Source organism: Daucus carota, chromosome 6 (genome assembly GCF_001625215.2).
Source record: "Daucus carota subsp. sativus chromosome 6, DH1 v3.0, whole genome shotgun sequence".
In the NCBI taxonomy this organism is placed as follows: Eukaryota; Viridiplantae; Streptophyta; class Magnoliopsida; order Apiales; family Apiaceae; genus Daucus; species Daucus carota.
The window spans coordinates 33,661,617-33,680,073 of NC_030386.2; the positions used below are offsets into that span (position 1 = coordinate 33,661,617).

General features: G+C 34.0%; 3 protein-coding genes across 3 annotated transcripts; all 3 read left to right on the forward strand.

Moving 5' to 3' along the window:
• Positions 1-116: 116 nt before the first annotated feature.
• Positions 117-2,861, forward strand: LOC108224354 (leucine-rich repeat protein 1). Its single transcript, XM_017398933.2, has 6 exons — positions 117-509; positions 1,484-1,555; positions 1,690-1,833; positions 2,009-2,080; positions 2,179-2,250; positions 2,562-2,861. Exons 1-6 carry the CDS (start codon positions 289-291, stop codon positions 2,632-2,634), a joined length of 654 nt encoding a protein of 217 aa, XP_017254422.1. The 5' UTR covers positions 117-288; the 3' UTR covers positions 2,635-2,861.
• Positions 2,862-6,864: 4,003 nt separating this feature from the next.
• Positions 6,865-13,820, forward strand: LOC108224596 (protein ZINC INDUCED FACILITATOR-LIKE 1). The gene is made up of 17 exons (XM_017399267.2): positions 6,865-7,165; positions 7,386-7,426; positions 8,442-8,502; positions 8,588-8,690; positions 8,791-8,893; positions 9,542-9,595; positions 9,680-9,742; positions 9,933-9,982; positions 10,088-10,163; positions 10,606-10,818; positions 11,345-11,432; positions 11,973-12,058; positions 12,150-12,257; positions 12,589-12,633; positions 12,737-12,825; positions 13,198-13,241; positions 13,350-13,820. Exons 1-17 carry the CDS (start codon positions 6,973-6,975, stop codon positions 13,448-13,450), a joined length of 1,518 nt encoding a protein of 505 aa, XP_017254756.1. The 5' UTR covers positions 6,865-6,972; the 3' UTR covers positions 13,451-13,820.
• A 470-nt stretch (positions 13,821-14,290) lies between these two features.
• Positions 14,291-18,314, forward strand: LOC108224514 (uncharacterized). The gene is made up of 3 exons (XM_017399162.2): positions 14,291-14,844; positions 17,282-17,406; positions 18,011-18,314. Exons 1-3 carry the CDS (start codon positions 14,427-14,429, stop codon positions 18,212-18,214), a joined length of 747 nt encoding a protein of 248 aa, XP_017254651.1. The 5' UTR covers positions 14,291-14,426; the 3' UTR covers positions 18,215-18,314.
• The last annotated feature ends 143 nt before the right edge of the window (positions 18,315-18,457 follow it).

The window sequence follows — 18,457 nt, forward strand, 5'->3', positions numbered from 1 at the left end:
TACAAACCCAAAAGAGCCCACAATAGTAGCCCAATAAATCAAAAGAAAAGGCCCACAAGCCTGCCTACCCACCACAATCCACAAGTACAAAACAAACACCACCACGCTGTTCAAGTGTTTATTACAATCCAGAGACCACAAGTCCAATCTCAATCAAACCCCCCACTTTCTAACTCCACTTTATTACTCAACTGAACACACTTCATCCACCTAGAATCCTGTCCTTACCATCCATCTCAACATCTCCCAGTAATTAGTTTTAATTCCAAACCTGAAAAAACAGCAGAAATGGTTGTGTTTAATTCGCGTGGAAGCGGTGTCGTTTTGGTGGTTGTCCTAACGGTGTTTTTAACGGTGGTGAACGGCAACATAGAAGGGGATTCGCTGTATGCGTTCAGACATAGCTTAACTGATCCAGACAACGTGCTGGATAGCTGGGATCCAACTCTGGTTAATCCTTGTACTTGGTTTCATATCACTTGTAACCAAGACAATCATGTCACTCGCGTGTATGTTTTACATTCACTTGCTCCCCCACGCTCTTCTTTTCATTTATGCATCTGTTTATAGCATTTGTTTATGCATATGCGATGTTTTGTATGTTTAATTTGGGTGTTTATATGTTATAAGTCGAGATTAGAGGTTTTCGGTTTGTTTTTGTGAGGGTTTTGAACTTTGATTTATAATGTTCGGACCATATATATGAATATATTAATGGCTTGGCAGTGGTTAGACAATTAGATTATAGTTGTACTATGGTGTAATGTAATTAAGTTCGTTTTATGTGTTTCTAATTGAGCAATTTTGGTGACATTAGTTTTAACTTTTAACACTTGTAACGAGGAAAGTAATTTAAAAATTAGTTGAAAGAGAAGGATGTTTGAAAGTTGAAATTATACAGCTGGGGAGGGGGATTCTTTTCTCTTGTCATATATTCATTTAGTAGTGTATCCTATTTATACAGGTAGGAGAATGTTTACATTACTAGTTACTACATTTTGTGTGGCTGTGTGCTGCGTCATCCATATGTTGATAGGAGATTTGGTTACTAAACCTCAACCCCGTTCATTGGCAGATATGATATGTATTTTGGACCAATGGTAGGCATAGATTAAAATTTGAAGGATATACGTGTCCGTAGATGGATAGGGACTTCTAAACTGCCTGCTTTTAGTTAAGTTTTAGTGTTTTGCTGATACTTTTAATTTCAGAAATATGAATTTATTATGTGATGTTTAGTAAAATCTATATGCTTCCAAGAAATTAATTTTCACTCATGGCGTCACTACTTAGAGACGATCTTAGATATTGACATCTCATAATGTGACGTTTTCTAAAAATTTGACTTGTCTGACAAAGGAAGGATAATATACTATTTATGTCTTAAATTTTTCTGAGTAAAATTATTTCCACTTAGGTCCAGTTGTGCGCTTGTTTGTCATGGTTCAAGTTGTCATTTACTGTATCTTATTTATTCCTGCAGTGATCTTGGCAACACAAATTTGTCTGGTCTTTTGGTACCTGAGCTCGGAAAGCTTGAACATCTGCAGTATCTGTGAGTACTTTGGATCGATGTATCTGTGATTGTGATATATGCCTGTTAAAATATGGATTAGTAGTTATTTTATGACCTATATGTACAGATATTATTTAACCAACTTAAATTATTAAACAATTTTTTTTATTCAGCGAACTTTACAAAAATAACATTCAAGGAACTATCCCCAATGAGCTTGGAAACTTAAAAAGTCTGATAAGCTTGGACTTGTACAACAACAATCTCACAGGGATCATTCCTCCTACACTGGGGAAGTTGAAGTCTCTTGTTTTCTTGTAAGTTGGCCTTATCTTTGTGTGTGCATTGTATTTATATGTTTGCGAATATGTTATCTGGTAATTATTCAAGAAGAAGAATGATAATCTATACATTGAAGTTTGTTAGTCTATATGTGTTTATGTCACACATGCATACCATAATTTTAATTGTAATTTATAATCTTTCTGGCAGGCGTCTTAATGACAATCATCTGGTTGGCAGAATCCCTAGGGAACTTGTTAATGTTTCCACCCTAAAAGTCGTGTAAGTGATCAAAATTTATTTAAGTTGTCACTGGTCCTTGGGCGTTCAAAATACAAACAATTACAGTATGTTATAATTGTTATTTGCATGTGTTACAGTGATGTCTCAAGCAATAACTTGTGTGGAACAATTCCTACAAAGGGTCCATTTGAGCACATCCCATTGAGCAAGTAAGACTTACAAAATTATGTCATTTGCCTATATCTCGGTTTCATACTAACCCACATAAGGATTTTACTTACTAACCTGCATAAGGATCTTAATAAATACTACACCACCCCTGCAAATTATCTGTTTTTGGACCCTAACTCGTACTCGCATTGCAATAGGAATGCCCTATAGTCTAGAGAGCATTATTTTTACGAGTTGTATATATTATGTAGAAAACTCGTGTGATTACGTCTACCCCTTACCTCTCCCACCCTTGCTCGTGATGTATGATACCTCTATCACTAATTACCTCTGTCAATGGATTTTGCAGCTTTGAGAATAATCCACGACTGGAAGGACCAGAGTTGCAGGGGCTTGCAAGTTACGATACAAACTGCACATGAATAAGATCTGATGTAGAAAGTTTGTGAATCCTCTTGTGTTAATTTAGTCCTGCGGCCCTATAAAAAATATATATTAGGCTAGTTGTCTTGTACTATAAGATGGTGTGGGTATGCAAAGGTTTGTTGCAACTTGCAAACAGCAAACGTTTGTGAAAGATCAGTAACAACAAATCTGGATTATGTTCTGTGTTATTGTAATGCCGAGTTGCATAAATTAGTATTATGGATATTTGGGCAAAGAGTTTCAAAGTAAAAAAGAATAAACAATAGATACTAGCAGAGGTTCTGTATTCTCTGTATTAACCGACATCTTCTAAAAGTATAGATTGATAGCCAATTCAATCGACATCCAAAGTATAGCCAATTTAGTCTGTTATAATTGTCACACCCCTGGAATCTCTGTTCTTCGGTATTAAAGAACATATATATATTATTTATAACAATTTTGAATAATTTCTTCGGTCTTCCTCAAATATTTATATTTGGGTTGGACACGGTGATTAAGAAGGTATTTAAAGTAAGAGTTAAAAGTAAAAAAGTGAAAATAGTAGCGGGACTCATGTATATTTAATATATAAAGTAAGTATATTGGACAAAATTAGGTTGGGTAATTGATTTAATATTATAAAATTTTATTATGGGGTCGTTTGGGCGAGTTTAAAAAAAGTGAAGAAATAGATTAGAAGTGATAAGTAAATAAGTTAATAAAGTGTTTGGAAAAAAAGTAGAAACCGTAAGAGAGAAGCTAGCATTCTCAGTTTCTTAAAAGTGTTTATACTTATTTACACAAACTGGTCAAGAAAATCAGAAGCCCAGAAGCACTTTCGGTTTTTGAGAAACAAACAGCATTTACATTTGGTAAGTTTTAAAATGTAAATAATTAGATGGAACATCTGGAAAAGGAAAATGTAAAAAAATGTTTAGGACGGAAGGAGTAACGTATTACGGTATTTTTCAAAATATATATGATTGTTATGAGTGACTTTTTTATATGATTTTTTATTAATGAGTATAATTTCATAATTTCTGGCTTTTATTTGCTAAAAAATTAGACTTTCCAGCGCTGATATTCGAAGTAATGTTTCATTTTCGTGTTTTCCATTTTTCCGTCACTTAATGCTTTTTAAGTGAACTTTTGTACGAGATGCAACAGGACGTTTAAAGCCTATTAAGTTGGTGGCATTTTAATTCTTAATTGTAATTGGGCGATGAAGACTGATGAGATCTGTACCAAATAAATTAGGTGGGCGTCATTTTATTATTAAATGTTTAGAAAATCCCTTATTCGGACCCTCCTGATCCTGGGCTGACTTTGTAGTACGGGTTGACCTGGCCCACCTTTTGAATGTAAATTCAAGGGCCTGATTGAACAGGCAGCCATGAGTGATAACGAATGCCTCGACTTCATTTACGAAATCTGCTGGTAGCATTTATTTTTTTATTTTGAGGCATAGTAGTAGGAGTCCCTATCATCCATGAAAGTGACCGACTCATGAATGTATTAAATTGGACATCAGAACATTTACCGAAAATCTGGTGACACTTTCGAAAATGGAAAGGAAAATACATAGCTTTCGTATATGCTTTTTTTATGCAGCTTCACTCTCTTTCACGTTTTTTATGTGCTTTAAATTTAATTCGGAACGATGACTACAATAAAAATTTCTTGACAATTCTTTTTCTCCCCTAGTTTGTGGAAGCGTAGCGTTACGTGACAGTTGGGAGCTTGAGGATCCAAAATAAATGCACGGATGATAATCAATGTTTGTGTATGAATGCTAATCAATATCAATATATATAATAAATGGCTTTTATGTAAAATGAATGTCAATGCTTTGATGAATACTCCAACTTCCACTTGATAGTTGATAGTTTTTGCATATGCTTCCTGTGTGCATGGAGATGGAACCAATGCTGTCTGACATTTTTCTTTTTGTCTCTGTCATCTCAAATCTCTACCTTTATTTAAATAATTCTATATTTCATTTTCTACTACTATTTTCTTTCCTATGTTTGTGTTAAAAATTATTAAAAAGTTTATAGTATATGACTTCAAAAGTTGTTCGTCTTTAGACCAATGATGAGGGCATGAATGTATGGATTTTGGATGTAATGACTCTAAGATATAGACATATTGTTATCGTATTATTAATCCATGAATCCTCCCATGGACCTGGGGTACCATGAGTTGTTAAAATAATCATAATTTGAATAAAATAATCATAGTTTGAATCAGATTCAGCAACATGGTTACTGAATCAAAACAAAACAGAGAATCAGGAATTTGCATCCACTAGTCCGGGTCTTCGGTGTATGAAACGCGCAACAACCCTTCAATGTGGCAAACACATGGATTTATCACCTAACCCGGTAGTTAACATCTATTCTGTGTGATATTTTTCCCTTATGAATATAATCATTCATAATGTATTACTCAAGTTTGCTGTTTACTTGATCATATTCTTTTTTCCCTGGGAATTCATCTCGAGACCTAACCCATGTGAATAGGTTTTAAAGTTAAAAGAATGAAAAACACTTTTTTGAGAAAAATAAAAGTACCAAAGGTTTTATTTTTATTTTTTTCAACATTCTCTGATCTTTTTCAAAAGGGAAAAGACATGTGAAAACGAACATTTTGTATATTTGTTACAAGAGAAGTACAGAGTTTTCTTTTCCCCATCTTTCCAAATATTTTGCATACCTAACTAATTTATTTTGAATAATCATAAATTTAATATTCTGAATAATATCAGCTATAAAAAATGCTCTACATGCTTTGTTTCTAAGCTGGTTCGCCCATGTGCATGTGCATATATGCTCCTGAAAAGTGATGCTTCCCGATAACACGATAAGTTATACTGTATCACATCTACTAAGTTTACTAATATTAAATCAGCAGGTCTAGTAAATTGCATTCCTCTTTAAAGATTTCTATAAATATACGGGTGAACGAACCTCTCATTTTTAATTTTAAAAATATTTATATTCAGTTGGGTTTTCTACGTGATTGTATAATTATTCGGAGGTTTGTTCTAATCGAGTATTTTCAAAATATTGATAAAATCTGTTCTGAATTTATTAAAAAAAAACCTACTTAACTGTGGGGAAAAAATGAAAAAAAGAAAAGAAAAGACCTACTTAACCAGATTGTGTGAAAAGAAAGGTAGGTACTTCATACTTAAAACCGCGAGTTCGAACCCGCTGGTCAATCTAAACTACAATCTTTGATGTGATTATTCTATTCAAATCACAACTAACCCTTTTTTTAACAGCAGTTTTTTGTTTTTTTATGATGATCACAACAAACAACTAAACACCAAAACTATGCCCCCACCAAATTAGTTTAGTCAATGACCAAAATGATAGTAGTTCCGTAGCTAATTTTCAGAATTTTTAATTAATTCTGAATCTTATTTTTGTTAAAATAACTTATAAAATTATTATATTTATATATTTTAAGTCAACTGTAAAGTAAATTTGAATTATTATAACATGAGATGTATAAACAATAATACTACCTCCATCCCAAATTAGATGTCCCCGTTGACTTTGGGCACGTAACTTTAGGTGCATTGTCCGTCTACTTCCGAAATTTATTTTTTTATTTTTTCTTTTATAAATGAAAATTTCATATTTTAATTTTTATTTGCAAAAATAAAATTTTAAAAATAAGTCACGTATCTATGCGGTCAATGAACCTTAAATTGTGTGCTCAAAGTCAACGGGGCCATCTAATTTGGGATGGAGGGAGGAACAACTAAAAAGCATATCTAGAAATATTTTAGAAAACAAATAGTTTTGCATTTTATAATATCGTATTACACTATTTTATATAAGCTATAATGGTATTTATACATGTCGAATCCCGATGTTAATGTGATTTAAATTAATCGATGACATGATTTTATAGTGAATGACTATTCAGATTATTATTATTATTGTTTAATATATTGTACTTGTAATATTTGTTAACAAAATATGCAGCAAGATCATGTCAAATTGATAAACTATCAACACTGTCATGTTTTATAAGTTTGTGAATTGGATTAGAAAAAATAAAGCTTGTGAATCGTAATTTTGCAGCGAAAATCAGGACATAAAAATTAAAATAGCGGGATGAATTTATCAAAAGAGAAAAAGGTAAGCAGTAATTACCACCACTAATTGGCGAAGAAAATCCAAAAAAGCACGACTACTGACTAGCCAGTGGGAAAAGGTGACAAATGCAGCCTTCCAAGTTCCTGCGTAAACAGGTACGATAATAGTGTTATATAAATATATATTATATATAGGGAGAGAGGAGACAGGACAAGGAGCTCGTGTTCTGAAGGAGTTACAATGGAAGACAAGACAGAAGCATTGTTGAAAACAACAACATACAACAGCAGCAGCAGCAGCGAAGACGAAGAAAATGAACACAGCCACTACTATGAGAATTGCCCAGGTTGTAAGATTAATAAAGAGAAGGCTTCAAATCCTCGTATTCCTCTCAAACATCTATTCTTCCTCTGGGTTGTTACTCTATGTGCAGGTCATCTCTCTCTCCCTCCCTCCCTCCCCCTCTCCCTCTCTCCCCCATCTGTGTGTGTATATGGGTTTATTTCTTCAAATTAAATACACCCAGATACATATACAATTGTATTCTACATGTTAAGCTTAATTGATGTGTTGTATGCTTCCCAATTACATTATCATCTTTATTATTTGGATCCTGACTCCTGACACGCTTTCTTGTTGTTTTTTTCTTGCAGCATTACCGATTTCATCCCTCTTTCCTTTCCTCTATTTTATGGTATGTAGTCATCAGTAATTACTAATTATAAAATTAATCTTGTATAAACATATACTTACATGATTTTGAGTAAATCATGGTCAATTGTTTTTGTTTTCACCGGTCAAAAGTATGAAATTTGAGGTTAAATTTTAGTATTTTCTATGAGCTTTCCCTGTTCAAAATTAGTTGCTCAAATCTGACAATGATAAACTCCTATTTTAACTTGCAGTTCATGTTTTAGCTTGGTCACTTGAATACCAGAATATGATCTTCATTCAACTTTAATTGTTCGGTTTCCCTTGTTAGTCATGGACGACTATATGTCTCCAAGTCATGCACTTCATCAATATTCTCAATTCCTAATTGTTCTGTATCAAGTGTAATAACTCTGAAGTAGCTCAGTAAGAGCTGTTTTTTAACTTATTGATGCCTCTGTGGAGCAAACAATGAAAAATAAAAACCAGTTAAAAAGAAATAAATCAATGGGGTGGTTTGAAAGTCGAAAGTAGGAACATAAAATGCCATGTCTTACAGTTGGAACTTGGATATAATAAAATCCAACACAAATCAGTGAAATACCAACCTTTTGGATTTCTGATCTTCTTCCTTCACTTCTTGCCAATATATCACTCAATCAACTGGGGAAATATATTACGGTTTTCCCCGCTATGCATATCAAAATAACTGGCTTATTTTATATTCTTGGTTCATGTAAATTTCGAGGAAGGTTTTTGCAGTTATTAAACAAGAATACTGCAACTCTTATGGAAGTGACAGTAGTTGACAATAAACATACAGTCTAACCAGAAAGAGTTAACCATCTAAAATGTGTACATATCTGCCATTAATTTAGGTCGATTGAAACCCATGAATCTGTATGCCCGTCTCTTTCCACAACTCTAATAAAAGAAAAGAGAATCAACGACATTAAGATTATGTCTATTAGTGCCCGTTCTTGAATACATTGGACTTTTGTAGACTTTCTACTTGCAAGTTTTCTATTATAGCCCATCTCAAATTCCATGTTCTGCAGATCAGGGACTTGCATATTGCAGAAAGGGAGGAGGACATAGGCTACTATGCTGGATTTGTAGGCAAGTTTCTGATCTTTTAAATGTCTTTGCACATCAAACATTAATTTTTAACTTCTGATTGCATAAACATCTCTGACCATTCCAGGTTCCTCATTTATGGTTGGAAGAGCTCTGACATCTGTTCTTTGGGGAATGTTAGCTGATCGCTATGGTCGAAAACCTGTAATAATATTTGGCGCAGTTTCAGTGTTAGTTTCATGACACGTGTATTAGTCAATTTATCGATATACTCAAGTAAAGAAGGTATCTGTGGATACTATCTGACTCCATACTTTTTTGTAATTTTAGGGTTATCTTTAACACTATCTTTGGCCTTAGTACAAGCTACTGGATGGCACTTTCTATGAGGTTTCTCGTAGGAAGTTTGTGCGGGATACTTGGCCCAATGAGGGTATGTCACTTGCATATAATACTGGCCAGTTTAATATTCTAAATGCAAATGCTGCCTAGCATTCTTTTTGCTTAATGTTTAACTTACAAAGCAATACACAGTTCCATTCCAGTATCTACACAATCTTATTTAACAATATTGATCAATTTTGTTACTGTATTGATATTATTTGTTTTTTCAACTAGTGTCGGGGGCTTGTATTCAACTCTACAAGACTACGATCAGAACGCAATTAACTCTACATAGGATTAAAATCAACCAAAATCTTCTGAAGTGCATAGTTTATTATTATACTATCACAATCTGTTCAAATCTAGATTGAGTACCCCTCTGCTCCCCCATGTTTTAGTAATATTTAAGATGAAAATAAATTTAGTATACGAATTATAATCATTGCAACCCATGTAATCATATTTTTTTGAAATAGATATTTTTTTTATATTAAGTGTAGAAACATTACTTTATGGATTGTTATCAGTCTTTTTGTCAGGAGATTATTATTAGTTGCACTATGTATAGAGAGAAAAATTCACTTGAGCACTAACTCTGAAAATGGTTCTTAATTTCCTAGTCTGTTAGATGGATTTGGTTAAATTTTTCCACTGCAATTAAAGATACATGAATATCTTTTGCTTTTGATGCAAGCAGGCATATGCTTCAGAAGTTTGTCGTAAAGAACATCAAGCTTTGGGAATGTCAGTTGTATGTTGATTATTCTTTTCTCAATGGTTTTATCTGTATATTTTAGCTCTATTCTTGAATCCTCACGAGTTGTGATTACTACAGATTAGCACATCGTGGGGTGTAGGGCTGGTCATAGGACCAGCTATTGGAGGTTATTTTGCACAGGTACAGATACTTTTTAGTAAGTTCGTCCTTTCTATTACCTGATATGATTAGTTTTTGCTCGAACAACAATATGCCAATGGCTTTTCACAGTTCCACAGGTAAGTTGTGTCAATAAATGTTTAGTTTGATTTGAAGTAAATATTTTGTATCGATTACTTACTTAGCTTGTTTTGATTTGTATGTTTTGTAGCCAGCAGAAAAGTATCCCAATATATTTTCTGAAAAATCTCTCTTTGGGAGGTACAGAACACCCCCCCCCCCCCCCCCCCCCCCAAATTACTATCGATATGTAATGTTTTCTCAATATTTACTGAATCTTTTAATGTGTCAATACTTTGTTTTCAGGTTTCCCTACTTGCTACCTTGCCTTTTAATATCACTCTATGCGTTGTTTGTATCCATCATCTCGTTCTGGCTACCGGTATGTTACCCTGATCTGGCATTTCCAGTTCCATTACAGTAGTATCCTTGCACAAATTTTTTTTTTTGATAATGTTTTTGGCTAAAATGAAAAGTCAAGTTTCCATACCATATTTGAGTGTCGAGTTTAAAACATGGGGACTAGAGGTGAAAAATGATGCCTGGTAAAATGAATGTACAGTATATTTATATGGTTGTTAAAATTCAGATGGAGCTTAAATAGGCACTTGATACCCTTAAATTTTACAGTAAATCTTAGTCATGTCAATTGTTGAAGAAGCTTTCTTATGCTTAAAGATGGTAAATCACATTTATATGGTAGAATTATACAATTTTATGGAGAAACATGTTTTTGGAATTATTTTACTCCCTTTTACTGGTCATGATGTGCAGAGTATAGAGAATAATAACATTTTCCTATTGGTTTATCCTGGTTGGTACAGGAAACACTGCACAGTCATCATGAAAATAAAAAAGAACAAGGTGGTGAAGCTGATGCCTTGGAGGGTGTAATATGTGAGTCTGTTGTTGATGAAGTAACTCATTCCAAAGAGATGCTTCCAAGTGCCAAACAAAGCCTTTTAAGAAACTGGCCCCTGATGTCTGCTATACTTGTGTACTGTGTTTTCCAGCTCCATGATATGGCCTACAGTGAGGTTATTGTCTTCTTTTCTTAAATGCTTCATATTAATTTGAATGATAAATTAGCATTTTGCTGATTCATCAAAGTCCACAGTATGATATGTAGAATGAATACATCCATCGTTGTTGACTTGAACCTCTGTTCTGATTTGGTTGATGGTCCAAACATAGTTTACAGTGCCTGTATCTTGAAACTGATGCTAATATTCTTAGGTGGAAGTGGAAGGCGAGAATTTACATTAGTTCAACTTCTCTTTTGGTTCAGTGACCCTTTATCTCCAGACCTAACATGTGTGCACAGATGTATTTTTTATTGCTTTAGGACGTGTATAGCTTACTGCTACAATGTAGTGTCAATAGTTCATGTGACCTATTTTTCGAAAATAGTCCCATATTGAACTTCTCTGATATTTGTGTTACTTCTATCTTCTTTTATTTCTTTTTTTTTTAAAATTATATTTTATGTTATGTGGTGTATATATTTGAATCAATTCTATCTTACAATCCGAATATATTTAAAGCCATGTCATATTTTTTCAGATATTCTCATTGTGGGCTAACAGCCCGAGGGCGAATGGAGGACTGAGCTATACGTCCGCAGATGTTGGGGAAGTTCTTGCAATTTCAGGTATATAGGTAGGACTTTGTAGTCCTATAAGGTCTTGATTTTGTACAGTGCACTTGCATCTTGATAGTTGAGACCACCACAACAGGACAAATTATGATGACGACATTTAATACATGGGGTGTGGCTAATTTGACTTAAAACTGTAGTAGGAAGTACTATGAAGCATTGCTAAAACAACGCATGGTGAAAGTTATAAATGAAAACACATTATGGGAGGTGCCATGGGGGCAAGTAGGAATGTACATATTAGGATAATATAATTATGTTTGTTGATTCCTCTCTTTCTTTTTTCTATTTTGCCGAGTATATTCCTCAGTAGTAGGTAATATATGTTACTAAATTTGGTGAAACTTATAGATTTGAACATGTTAGGGATCCGCGATGGTGGCAAGTAGGATTATATATATCGGTCTGGTGAAATTAGTTCTTTTCACTAAATTCTGTCTCTCTTTTTTCTTTGCCAAGTAGATTCTTCAGTTCTAGGAATATATGTAGATAAATCTGGACTCTGATAAATGATCTCCTTGTTTGATGTGTCAGGACTTGGTCTATTATTCTTTCAGCTATTTCTTTACCCTGTCGTAGAGAGGAGTTTTGGGCCCATAATGATATCTCGTATCGGAGCTGTATGTTTCTAAGACGTTGATTTTTTCTGACTATACTTTGTGACTTTATCCATTTATTGTTGTTTTAAATCTTTCTATTTTCCGTATGAAGGCTGTTACCATACCTCTGCTATCAAGTTACCCATTTATAGCTATGTTGTCTGGGATCTCCCTTCTCATGGTTCTCAATTGTGCATCTGTGGTCAAGAATGTCTTGTCTGTAAGTAAATATCCAACACTTTCTAACTATTCATTATAATGAATTTTATATTTCATTATTCGATGAGTTATTTTCTTGATGTGGGATAGTTAAGGTATTCTGCTAATGCATCAGTGCTACTGTTTAGTACCATTTCTCCTGGTTTATATATTACAAACTCCCGGTCTTAGGTATATTTAATGCCAAGTCCCAAATTTCTGCGTATTCACTGGATCTCTTCTCTTTAGAATCTCAGTCTCCTTTTATATGCCAATACTAAAAGTGTTAAAGGAATAACAATGGATCAATTTTTGGTAATAAGTTTCTGATTCTGTTTCTTAATCATAACCAGGTATCAATATCTACAGGATTGTTCCTTTTACAGAACAGGGCCGTGGTAGGTGTTGCGGATTAAGTTATAGTATATGTACCCTATTCTACCCCTTTTTTAGGCATTTGATAGTAAGAATAAGATGTTAACAACTCTCTTTCAACTTCAGTCCAGTGAACAACGAGGAGCTGCGAATGGGATTTCCATGTCAGCCATGTCCTTCTTCAAAGCACTTGGTCCAGCTGGTGGAGGGGCAATGTATGTTTTCTTATAAGCTTATTGTGCAAGATTGTCTGTTACTCTCAGTGTTGACAGTTATTGCAAGATTCCCTGAATCCTGATAATGTAAAAATAAATTTCCAACATCAGATCTCCAGAAAACTGAAGCTAAAAGACTAATACACTGATAAATTGACATGTCTCATTACCTAGTAAACTCGCGATATCACTGCCACAACTTGCATTGTTTTTTATGGCAATAAAATCTAGTACGAGAATATGACTATAAGCAAGCAGATTGATCCATTTAACTTATAGTTTACCTCTGAGTTGGTCAAGAATTATGTCAACATAATTACCAGATATAGATCATAGACTCATAGTGTAAAGCTGACCTATGACTTCATGCAGCTTCTCTTGGGCACAAAAGCGGCAGAATGCTAGTCTACTTCCAGGTACACTCTTGATAAAATCGACAAGCATCAAAAATTCCCAGCCAGTAATTTTGATCTTTTTCTATTTACATAATCGTGTTCTTATACATTACTACGTACATAATGCAGGTGTTCAAATGGTTTTCTTCATCCTAAATGTGGTTGAATTCATTGGACTGCTTATGACCTTTAAGCCGTTTCTTGTGCTGCCTAGCACTGATTATTCATAGTGCACTCCCTGCCAGCTCATAGCATTCAACATGAGGAAGCTGCCTTGTTCATAACTCGAGTTTTTGTATTTCGAGTGAATCACTCAGCAGTGAGCACAAAGAACTGCGTCCTGCGAAAGCTGTACATTTTAAGAATTGTTCACGGGGTCAGATTAATGTAGAAATATGTTGTAATCATAAAATAAACCGTCTTTAGAACGTGATTATAGCTATTAGTTTGGTGATATATAAGAAAGTATACTGTCCAGTGTCCATATTAACAATGGCATTAGCTCCCCTTGTAACATGTACAGACATATATGTAGTTAACTCCTTATTTTTTATTTTTCTTAAAATCAGAATTATGAATATTACACAAATTAAAGTCTGACATGTATTCTTTTTTTTTTTCTTTTGACGAAACACGTGAGAACTCTTAAACTCTTTTTTTTTTTTTTTACGAAACACACGACAACTCTTAAATCTATGACAATAGAAGAAATGAATCTAAGAAAATCATGATACAAAATACGAATTCTATGAGAATAGAATAATAATTTGTGCAAGCCCATAAATTCAGTTAATTTAAGGTACTTTTAAATAATCAGTGAAAATTTTAAGCTAGTATGTCTTTAATTATATATTATAAGTAATTTATAAACTATTAAATATATGATAATAAAAATAAATTTGATCTATTGTTAATAGCAATTTTTATTGTATTTCATATAAAATTATAAATAAAAAATAAACGATAAAAAAGACACCTCTCATAGTTTAATCTGATTTTACTTGTTTTAACAATAAACTGCGTAATCATTTTAGCCGTTAAAGCAGTAGAAGACTGTTGAGATCTGGGCCGACTACAAAAAATATTTGGGTCAGTAAACGCGGCCCATGCGTTGGCACCCAATGATCGATCACCTCCCTCCAACACATCCAGCTAGCAACACAGAAAACCCGACCACCGACGGCGACTACAAAACATCCTTAAACAATGAATCCACGTCGGAGTTCTTACACCACCGGCGGCGGAAGCCAGTCGATATCAATAGACCCCAACACATTCTTTCAAACACAACCACAAACATCAAACGTCGTCGCTTCACTCAAGATGTTCTTGAAGAAGCCTCACGCTTTTCCTTTTCTTCTCTTTGTTTTCCTTTTGCTGACGTGGGTTTCTCTCAGGCTCCAACACTCCGCGAGCGTTTCTTCTTCGGCTGCTAAAACGGCGGCGTTTAATGATCAGGATTTGAAATGGGGGGATGAGAAGAAGAGTAGTCATAGTGTTGAAGAAGATTATAAGGCTAATATGATTAGGTTTCCATCTTCTGCGACCCTTTCCGAGATTACTAAAGATAAACGCGGTTGGCTTATGGACCCTGTTTCTGTTGCTCTCGAATCTGGCATTCCTGGTAATCTCTTTCTCTCTCCCTCCCTCCCTCTCGATTGTTGAATAATTGGTTCATTAGCCTTGAATTTATGCATTTGATTGTATGATAAGTTATTGGTAATGTCCGATCGGTTTGTGAATGTTAGCCTTGAATGCCATTTCATGTATGCCAAGACCCAAGTAACTAGAAAAAGAGTTATATACTGTACCCAGATTTGCATGTTTGTGATCATAGGAGTGAACCTATGGTGTATCCTCTCAGACCCTAGGCTTGAAATTTGTAAATTTTGGACTAGTTACTTGGAATGATTGGACTGGAAATTCTATGAGCTTTAGAGTAGACTGCTTATGTTTGTTGTCAAGTGTTGAGTGGGGTGGCAGACTGGCAGTAGAGGAAGAGGACAAGTATGTTTGGTAGGATACAAATTCATACAGTATGTTTTGTGATCCACCTTTTGTGAATTACTGTGTCGATGTGCAAATTACTAACTTCATGTCACTTTGTTGTCTGAAATTAATTCTTGCATATAATTTTTGGGATGTATTTTAAAGGAAATTTTATTTTGTAAGTAATTCATTCCATTGAAGCAAACTATAAATTATCGCAGGTATATAATCTTCTTCGCCGGTGGTAGTTAATTGGAGTGTGATTTGATGTGATTGGCAGTTACCTGTAAGAAATACCAAATAACATTAAGGCCCTCTTATTAGCTACTGCCTATTTAAATAGTATAAAGATTGTCTAAATTCTAGAGCAATGCATATAAAGTGTCTAGGCTATCGAAAATTGTAACCCCGGTACAAAGCATACATGAAGATTCGAGGTAAAGTGATTTAGGTTTAATTTTTATGCCTGCAAGGATTGGGCGGGCTACACTGAAATTGGAGTGTAATATGCGGAATGTAATATATGATAATTTCTCAAGCTAATTAGAAGATCCTAAATCCTTATCGAGTCACTAGAGCAAGTTCAGTGGTGTGCTATATCTTGTTCTATCTTTATATCATTAAAACAAAAACAAAAAATTACCACTCCGATGGTGTTCCATATCTTGTGCTAAAACAACAATGCTATAGTTTGGTCTAAATATAGAACAAAAGATAGAGCTCTACCTATCTTTTGTTAGGTAGAGCTGTAATTGCCACGTCATCAAGTAGCGAAAATAGTGGGGTATTTGGTGCAGAGTTAGGTAGAAAATTAATTTTTCATTCAAAATAGTAATGTACTTGGAGAATAAATTTAATTTGGAACAAGATATAGAACCAACCATTGGAAACATGGTGTTATTTTAGCACCAAGAATCACTTTTTGATGCTACATATAGCAATAGTTCCATCTATTTTTGCACACTCATTGGACTTGCTAATCAGCTTAAAATAGATGCAAAATCCCAATATGCGGTCCCCGCATGTTTAATTCAAAAGAAAAAAAAATGGTATTGCCCTGCATGTTGACTCTGAAGTACTCCCTTTATCCCAAATTATTTGTATTGTTTGATTTTTTGTGGACAAATCGACCAACCTTTGACTGATAAAAACAATTATTCTCTTATGATCTTAAAAACTGAAAATTACTTTTTAAAGTATAATAAATGTAGTCTGTAAAAATATTTTTTTATATTTTTAAATAATCTAATATATGTAAATTTCAATCAAAGTTTGATCAATTTGACCAAAAAAGTCCAACAGGACAAATAAATTAGGACTGAAGGAGTATTTGTTATCATTTTCGAGGGAGTAGTGTATTTGTCTATACTCTTCTTCGTATTAATTTTCTATAAATAAAAGAGTCTAAAACTAATATTATGTAGTAAATGTTGAAGATCGTCATGTCAAAGCTGACAAATACAATCAACCTTTCAATTAGTCAGTCCATGTGTTTCACATAAAGTTTAGGAAACACCAAAGTACATAACACGACACGATTGCCAGGTCTTAACGATCTTTGTGGTCAAGCATAGGCCCAACGTATGAATGATGCTCTCCCAAGGAAATCATGTATTATCTTTTAAAATATATGTTTGCTTGGTTCAAAATGGATGACCTATCTTTACAATTTGAAGGTATTAGATAATTTGTTGATGCCAATGGAGGTTATATTAGTGTAAGCACAACATTATGTAAAATGTGGAGGCCAGTCTTTGGAAGTGTTGGTATACTATTTATTATGCTTTCGATAGTAATGCTTTTCCCTGTATTAATTGGAGCCTAAGTACCAAAGCTCTAGTTGGTCTACAACTACGAGAACATAGGGGCTGAAGGTCGGGAGATGTGGTGAGGTTTCTGTGCTTCCCTCCCCATTCAACCCCGTAGTTTATCTGGAATACATTTTGCATGGTAACTAGTTTGTAATCTATTTGTTCTAAAGTCTTCATAACATCTCTGTTACTCATAAAAAAAAATGTTCTAAAGTCTTCATAACATCTCTGTTACTAATAAAAAAAAATGTGGTCTTTAAGGGGGAGCCCAGATATGTGCATCACTTCATGTTGGTGAGATTCGACCCGGTAGCTTGAGGGGAAATCATAGACACTACACATGTAATGAGACTTTTCTCATTTGGGGAGCCAAGACAAAATTCAGGGTATGTGGTCTGATCTTATTAAAGCCAAAATTATTATTGAAATGGAAGTATAAAGTATCATCTAATACTTCAAAGTTCTTTTATAGACTTGTCAATGTTCCTACTTATAAAAAGGTCGTCTTTTATCAATTCGTAACATACTGACAGCTAGATGTTCTTTTTTGGGTGTTACTGAGTGGGGAAGAAACACCATAAATGTAAAAGCTCTTTCTCTAAATGATTAGAACCAAACTTTTGACAAAGAGCACAATAAAAAGGAAGTCAAAAAGCTTTGATATTATGTTTATAACTATCATTAATCTTGACCCCTCGCTTAGTAAGTATTAAATGACCTTTATGTTTAATTTAGTGTTGTTTTATTAAAACAACTGCCTTTACATTCTTTATAATAATAATAATAATTTTTTGATTTTTTTTCTCTTGGGAACCGAATGGAGTTCATTGATGCATGTACATATGTTGACATGTCCGAAACTGATGTCTGGACCATGAACTGAGTATAGATGCAAAGACAAATTTGAATGTCTCAGAATTACTCAGGTTCTGTAGTGTTTTCATAAAGATGCTACTTTAATACAACCACATACTGTTGTGAAATCCACAGTTGGAGAATAATCTGATGGAAAAAGGGTATACCGAGGTCATGATTGATGCAGATGATGTTGCTGTGATAGTGAGCCCAAGTGGAACTGCCCATGCTCTGGTTAATGTCGATCCTGTACGGACTACTTTCTTCTTGGGGTGCCAAGACAATAGAATCGATTATAATAGTTCTACTTCTGATTTTAATGTATGGAAAGATCTTTAGTTATATGATGAACACTTGTTTATGTAATTATGTATACATAATTTCTTTTCGTAATATATATTAGAGTATACAGCCTTTTTCAATGAAATGATATTGTGGATGTCATTGAGTTTCTAGAGTTGCCAATGCTGGTCTGATCGTCTTGGTTTACTGCCCCCTTTCATCAGAGAATCATAATATCTGTTTTGACCACTTTCGAATATAAACCTTCTAGAATTCTATCCCTAGCTTTGCTTCTCCTCT

Excerpts from the sequence above, each read along its gene's own strand:
- LOC108224354 (XM_017398933.2), top strand. The coding sequence starts at position 289 with ATGGTTGTGTTTAATTCGCGTGGAAGCGGTGTCGTTTTGGTGGTTGTC. Across the intron at positions 510-1,483 it reads GACAATCATGTCACTCGCGT|TGATCTTGGCAACACAAATT; the intron begins GTATGTTTTACA and ends TTATTCCTGCAG. Across the intron at positions 1,834-2,008 it reads TTGAAGTCTCTTGTTTTCTT|GCGTCTTAATGACAATCATC; the intron begins GTAAGTTGGCCT and ends TCTTTCTGGCAG.
- LOC108224596 (XM_017399267.2), top strand. The coding sequence starts at position 6,973 with ATGGAAGACAAGACAGAAGCATTGTTGAAAACAACAACATACAACAGC. Across the intron at positions 11,433-11,972 it reads GGAAGTTCTTGCAATTTCAG|GACTTGGTCTATTATTCTTT; the intron begins GTATATAGGTAG and ends TTGATGTGTCAG. Across the intron at positions 12,826-13,197 it reads CCAGCTGGTGGAGGGGCAAT|CTTCTCTTGGGCACAAAAGC; the intron begins GTATGTTTTCTT and ends GACTTCATGCAG.
- LOC108224514 (XM_017399162.2), top strand. The coding sequence starts at position 14,427 with ATGAATCCACGTCGGAGTTCTTACACCACCGGCGGCGGAAGCCAGTCG. Across the intron at positions 14,845-17,281 it reads TCTCGAATCTGGCATTCCTG|GGGGAGCCCAGATATGTGCA; the intron begins GTAATCTCTTTC and ends GTGGTCTTTAAG. Across the intron at positions 17,407-18,010 it reads GAGCCAAGACAAAATTCAGG|TTGGAGAATAATCTGATGGA; the intron begins GTATGTGGTCTG and ends TGAAATCCACAG.